Genomic DNA, 6,513 nt, shown 5'->3' on the forward strand with positions numbered 1-6,513 from the left:
CAGCACACCAACATGGCACATATATACATATCTAACAAACCTGCACGTTGTGCACATGTACCCTAGAACTTAAAGTATAATAATAATAATAGTAGTAGTAATAATAATAATACTAAAAGAAACCTGAAAAGAATAGAAAACTGATAACGGAACTTAAGAGGTAAGTGAAGCTCTATTATCAGAACCTCTGTCTCAGGAAGCTTGTGCCAAGAGTAAAACGATTCAGTGATGTGGGTGTTATATCCCAGGAAGAACAATAAGAATATATGTAATCTTTACAGATTTTTAAAAAATAATAGTAGTAATAACATGATAAGAAGATATATAATTCTTTTAGATTATAACCATAGTAATAGTGATAATAACAAAGAGGCAAAGGTGGGAAGAGGAAAGGGGAAAGAGATGAGGATGATAAAGAAGAAGAAGAGGAAGAATTATTATTAAAGAGTAGGAGGGGAGGGGAAGGAAACCAATAAAAACAGCAACAACTGTAGTGGATGTATCACCCAGATGCCCCTACTCTTCAGGATCACAGTACTCACTCCTCCAGCGCTTGAGGGTGATGACAGCTGTTGTGTTTACAGTTGAGTATCTTTCTCAGGGATTACTCTCAGCTGAAAAGAATTGACTCTCAAAAAGTCATAGCTCCTTATCAGGAGGCAGTTGGCATCCAATGACTGGTCAGTATGGTGGGATAAAACTTTGGCCTCTTTTTCCTAATTTGGGACAACTTTGCAGGACCACACCAACTCCAGAGCTCCCTGTGGAATCAGTTAATTTATTTACTGTGACTGAATCACTGCTCTACTTCTCCCTCTACACAATTCTGCTTCTCTTGCTCCCCACAGCTTTTGAACCAAAAACAACTCCCCAATAAAATTTCTGCAAGGAAATCACTTCACAGTCCCATTCCTGGAAAAAATCAACATACAACAATGTCACTAATATATTGCTAACTACATGTCAAGTGTTCTTGTGTTTTACATGTTAACACATTTAATCCGCAACATTATGGCATAGGTGAAATTATTATGCCCATTTTTACAGATGAAAAAATGGAGGCACAAAGGGGTTAAGTAACTTGCCTGAGTTCTCATCTCTAGTATCAGAGAGAGCCAGGGTTTGTACCCAGGCACTTTGACTCTAGACTACATGCTCTTACTACTATGTTCTAATGCCTTTTAACTTTGATACCATGGTGTTTGATTTCCAAGGTGTTGTTTAAAAGATAACAGGCTTTCTGACTTCAATTTATTTAAATTTGATTTTGTTCAGAAAATGATACCTCTTTTCACAGGTACATTAAGAAGAAACTACTATGCTAAAATTAGAGTTTCTGCCCTCCCCACCCCCTTTAGTTTTTCAATACGAGAGCCAAAAGAATCCTGTTAAAACTAAGTGGTTTCCTGCCATTCCTCAGATCAAAAGCCTTAAAAAGTTTTCCATATCACTAATAACTAAAGCCAAATTCTTATATGGTAGACTAATTTTTTTATTCAAAAATATATGTCCTTCCTCTCTACTGGGCCCGTTCCTACATGTTCTTCCCTGTAGAAAGAGTACACTTCCCATCTCATTGACATCAAACTTGCCCATGTGACTTGCTTTTGCCAATGAATTACGACTATAATATGCCATATCTGAGCATAGGCTTTGAAAACTACCACATGGTTCCACTATGGCTCTTTTACCTCTGCCACAGGAACAGGTGTCCCATATATGTTTTACTCCTTTAGCCTGGTTACCTGAATGAAGACAATATAAACAGAATCTCAGACAGCCCATGAAGGGGATGTAAAATGAGCCCAAAATTTTGTTGTCGTAAGCCTCTGAGATTTGGGTACTTTTTAAAAAACCACAGCATAACTTAGAGAAAGCTGGCTCGTGCATCTTATTGAAACCATTGATGACACAATACCCCCGGCCCTCTGGCCTTACATCTTTGACTTTTTTCCTAACAGCATACATGAAGACTGAAATCCAGCCTTGAATCAGTTTAATTCATGATTGTATTAAGGACCCCATATTGGCCGGGCACGGTGGCTCACGCCTGTAATCCCAACACTTTGGGAGGCCAAGGTGGGCAGATCACAAGGTCAGGAGTTTGAGACCAGCCTGGCCAAAATAGTGAAACCCCATCTTTACTAGAAATACAAAAATTAGCTGGGTGTGATGGCACGTGGTCCCAGCTACTCTGGAGGCTGAGGCAGGAGAATTACATGAACCCAGGAGGCAGAGGTTGCAGTGAGCTGAGATCATGCCACTGCACTCTAGCCTGGGCAACAGAGCGAGACTCCATCTCAAAAACAATAAAAAGGGACCCCATCTTCTCCCTACCCCACATACCTACCATCTTCCTTAAGGACCACCCTGAACACTCCAGGAATTGGTCAGGTGTGCCTCTTTTTAATTACCATAGCACTCTGTATTATTCTACTGTAGCACATAGTACACCATAATAAATTGGTGGTTTAAATTACCTCCCCCTGTACCCTATCCAGTCTCTGAATTCTTGGGCAGGTACTATATCTTGTAAACTTTTATACTTCTGTAACTATGACCCACCACTGTGCTCATTGTATGAAAGCAGTTGAATAAGTCAGTGTATTAGCCTTATGTTTCATTTATTAATCTTTTATTGTTCATTACACTTTAGTACAGCAAAGCAAATACAGGTAAACATCAGTATTCTTTATATAATAGCACACAGAAAGGGAAGCCAGCCACAATTTAGAGTGCTTTTTCAGTTGTCAATATATTTGTTTGTTTATCACTTTAAGCTAGATTATTTTACTGGCGAATTTTTTTAAGCTTTTAAGGAAAGGCCTATATCTATAGCTATATGCTATATATTCTCTTCTAGATAATGCAACAAGATGGAAAGATTTTCAAAACATTTTATAGAGCTATCAAAACTCATACCAAAATACAACAGAGACAGCAAGTGGTCAATCACATTTACCCAATCGGACAATATATTAAAACAGTTGAAACACTTCCAGACACCACACAAGAACTAAATATGAAAAGACGTAAATATAACTGGAACACAAATACCAAATACAGTATGTACCCGCCCCCATCCCCCAATACATGAGACCTGAGGCTCTAAGGCCCCTTCTTGCAAGGCCCCTCTGACTGCCATGCATTCCTCTACCTGAAGTTGTGAACAAAGAATTGCCTGTGCCCAACATCAGCTCTATTGGCCTCATCTTCCATTGCCTCCCTGTACTGCTGTGGCCAGTCCTGTGGTTCCTTTCTGTGGATTCTGGCCACATATCGCAAGGCTTTCATCTTGGAGGTTTCCAGACGGGCTCTAGGACCCCATACAAACTCATATTGCACTGGATCACTGTCAGGAACCCGTAAACTGTCTATATAGCGCTGACTCAAGTATCGACAGGTAATCACGTGCTTTCTCCCAGATTGAACCCCTAAGCCCCGCAGAAAGGCCCAGACTGCAGACTCCCTGGCATGGTTGCCCATGATAAAGATGAAGCTTAGGACCTGCATCAAAAAGTTGTTGCCAGGCCTGTTTGGACTGTCTACGATCTCCTCAGTTTCTTCCATCTCTCTTCGGTTGTACAGGGTATAGGAGTGATTCCTGGGATCAAGTACCACTAGTTCTGTCCCATAGACATGGTTCAGGGTGCGGGCAGCACGATTCAGGAGGTCAGGGAACACTTTGCTGCACTCTCGGCCAATGTAGTACAGAATTCCTTTCTTTGGTATAGGCAGCTTAGTTGAATCCATAAGCAGAAATAACTGCACCAACTTCCTTGCCTTGCTCTCCAATCTTGACTCAGGCCATGAATGTGGGGCATATTTTGAGGAATAGCTGGAAACCTCTGAATCAGGGGATGCTACCTCTGCAGCAGCTTCCTCAAAAAAGGGCCTCCTAAAGTGAGGGATAGCCTGCCAACCCTCAGCAAAAGCTCTGGCAGCATCTTCTTCCAGAGCTTCATTGTATTGCTCTGGCCAATCCATAGGATCTTTGTTATATATTTTAGCCATGAACTTCAGAATTTTCATCTTGGTGGTTTCTAGGTGGGATCTTGGGCCCCAGAAAAACTCATACTCCACTGGTTTACAGTCAGTTACTGGTCTGTAGTCTAAGTAACGCTGCCATACAAACTCCACAGACAGAAGTCTCTTTGGGTTCCCAAAAATGGAAAGCCTCCTTTCCCGCTGCACCCCCATCCTCCAGAGCATTTCCCAAATCTCAGCCTCTTTGGCTTGGTTGCCATTCAGGAATATTTGGCCTAGAATCATCATCAGGAGGCCCATCTTTGGCCCATTTGGGCTCTCTTCTAACCCTTCAAAGGGCACAGGTCCCAGTTTGTTTAACAGAATGTAGGTATGTGCCTCAGGGTCAAGTTCTCTCAATTCAAACCGAAAAATGCACTCCAGGTGGGCTGCTGCTCGCCTGAGTATCTCAGGAAACTGGTTGCGATATTCTTTAACAATATATTCCCGCATTTCAGACTCCCGGATAGGGTACTTGCTCTGATCCTTCACCAGCAGGAACTGCAACAGCTCAGCTACATTCTGTTCCATAGGGTCCTGGGGCTTCAAGGTAATTGCAACCCGGGAAGTACTGAGGCCCATAATAGTAATGGAGTTGGGGCTCTCACAGTCTCTCAGGACCTCGAATTCTATAGGGCCTTCTGCACCCTTAGGACCCTCAGAGTCCGAGTCCACGGAGGCCTTGGTTACCCTAGGGCTTGGCAAAACAATGGAACACTTGGAGGGGTTCCGGTCCACAGAAGCACTACAGCTAAACAAGGTGCTCGGGCCCTCACCAGGGTTGGGCAGCACTGAGCTTCCCGGTCTGTCAGAGGCAGTGGGCTGCACTAAGGTGCTTGGGCCCTCACCAGGAGTGGGAGGCACGGAGGTGTCCGATCCATCAGAGGCAGTGGGCGGCACGGAGGTGCTGCGTCCCTCACCGGGGGTTGGCAGTACGGAAGTGCTTGGTCCCTCACCGGGAGTGGGCGGCACGGAGGTGCTCAAGCCCTCAGTGGCGGTGGGAGGCACAGAGGTGCTCAGTCCCTCGCCAGGGGTGGGCGGCACGGAGGTGCTCATTCCCCCACAAGGGGTGGGCGGCACGGAGGTACTCTGTCCCTCACCAGCAGTTGGCTGCACGGAGGTGCTCAGGCCCTCGGTGGCGGTGGGTGGCCCGGAGGTGCTTGATCCCTTACCGGGGGTGGGCACCAAGGAGATGCTTTGTCCGTCAGAGGCGGCGGGCAGCATGGAGGTGCTCCGTCCCTCACCAGGAGTGGCCGGCATGGAGGTGCTCGGTCCCTCATCAGGGGTGGGCGGCACGGGGGTGCTCAGACCCTCAGTGGCGGTGGGCGGCACGGAGGTGCTCAGTCCCTCATCAGGAGTGTCCGGCACGGAGGTGCTCAGGCCCTCAGTGGCGGTGAGCGGCACGGAGGTGCTCGGTCCCTCACCAGCGGTGGACTGCACGGAGGTGCTCGGTCCCTCATCAGGGGTGGGCACCACGGAGGTGCTTGGTCCCTCAGAGGCTGTGGGCGGCACGGAGGTGCTCGTTCCCTCACCAGGGGTGGCCGGCACGGAGGTGCTCGGTTCCTCAGAGGAAGTGGGCGGCCTGGAGGTGTTCCGGCCCTCAGAGGCGGCAAGCGTCACAGAGGTGCACAGCCCCTTAGAGATGGTGGGAGGCCCGGAGGTGCTTAGGCCCTCACTGGGGGTGGCCAGCAGGGAGGTGCCAGGTCCCTCAGAGACGGTGGGCTGCCCGGAGGCGCTTGAGGCCTCAGAGATGGTGGGCGGCACAAAGGTGCTTGGGCCCTCAGCGGAGGTGGGCAGAACGGAGGTGCTTGGGCCCTCAGAGGCACAGAGGCCCTGAAGGATCTGGGAATCGCTGGGACCCTGGGGGACGTCTGAGCCTGGCATATCAGCGGGGAAACCGGGGGCATTAGGGGCCTGCATTTCGTCCCAGCTGCTGTTGTGCGCAGTGGCCTTTGCAACGCGGCGGCGGCGGCGGCGCGAATTCTGGCTTACCAGAGACATGGTCCTGCCGACCGGCGTGTAGGAGCAGACACAGACAGGCCCGCGATCTGGCACAGACGACTGGAGGTGTGTAGGTGCCTCGGCACAAAACTGCCGCTAGCGGTAATGATGTTGCTGCTGCTGCCAGAACCAAAGTTCCAAGCAACTTGCTGAAGCTGAAATTAGAGGTGGTGGAAAACGCAGGCACTGGCCAGCAGTGAATGCTAGTCTCAGTGTACTCTGCTTCTCACACCCCGCCCTCTGCCGCAGTCCGCGCAGGCGCAGACTGGCTCTGCGGCAAGGCGAAATCGCCCCGCCCCGCCCCTCCCCTGGGCCTGAGAAAGTGAATGCGGTGGTTCTGCACCAAAGGAGAGCACTAGCAGAAGGGAAATTTTGGTAGGGTGAAACAAGGAGCTTAGAGTAGATGCATAGGGAACAAAAATGGAAATAATAATAAATCCTTCTCAGATTTAGGGTACGATTGGAGGGCTTCTACACAGAGTGCCA

General features: G+C 48.1%; 1 protein-coding gene across 1 annotated transcript; it reads right to left on the reverse strand.

The window, feature by feature from the left end:
* Positions 1-2,627: 2,627 nt before the first annotated feature.
* LOC105532635 (melanoma-associated antigen E1) lies at positions 2,628-6,294 on the reverse strand. Its single transcript, XM_011970819.1, has one exon. The coding sequence runs from the start codon at positions 6,025-6,027 to the stop codon at positions 3,154-3,156; it is 2,874 nt and encodes a 957-aa protein (XP_011826209.1). The 5' UTR covers positions 6,028-6,294; the 3' UTR covers positions 2,628-3,153.
* Between the last annotated feature and the right edge of the window lie 219 nt (positions 6,295-6,513).

The sequence above is a fragment of the Mandrillus leucophaeus genome, unplaced genomic scaffold (genome assembly GCF_000951045.1).
Source record: "Mandrillus leucophaeus isolate KB7577 unplaced genomic scaffold, Mleu.le_1.0 Scaffold976, whole genome shotgun sequence".
NCBI classification, from domain to species: Eukaryota; Metazoa; Chordata; class Mammalia; order Primates; family Cercopithecidae; genus Mandrillus; species Mandrillus leucophaeus.

What these genes read in the sequence shown, in the direction of transcription:
- LOC105532635 (XM_011970819.1), bottom strand. Translation starts at nt 6,027, where the DNA reads ATGTCTCTGGTAAGCCAGAATTCGCGCCGCCGCCGCCGCCGCGTTGCA.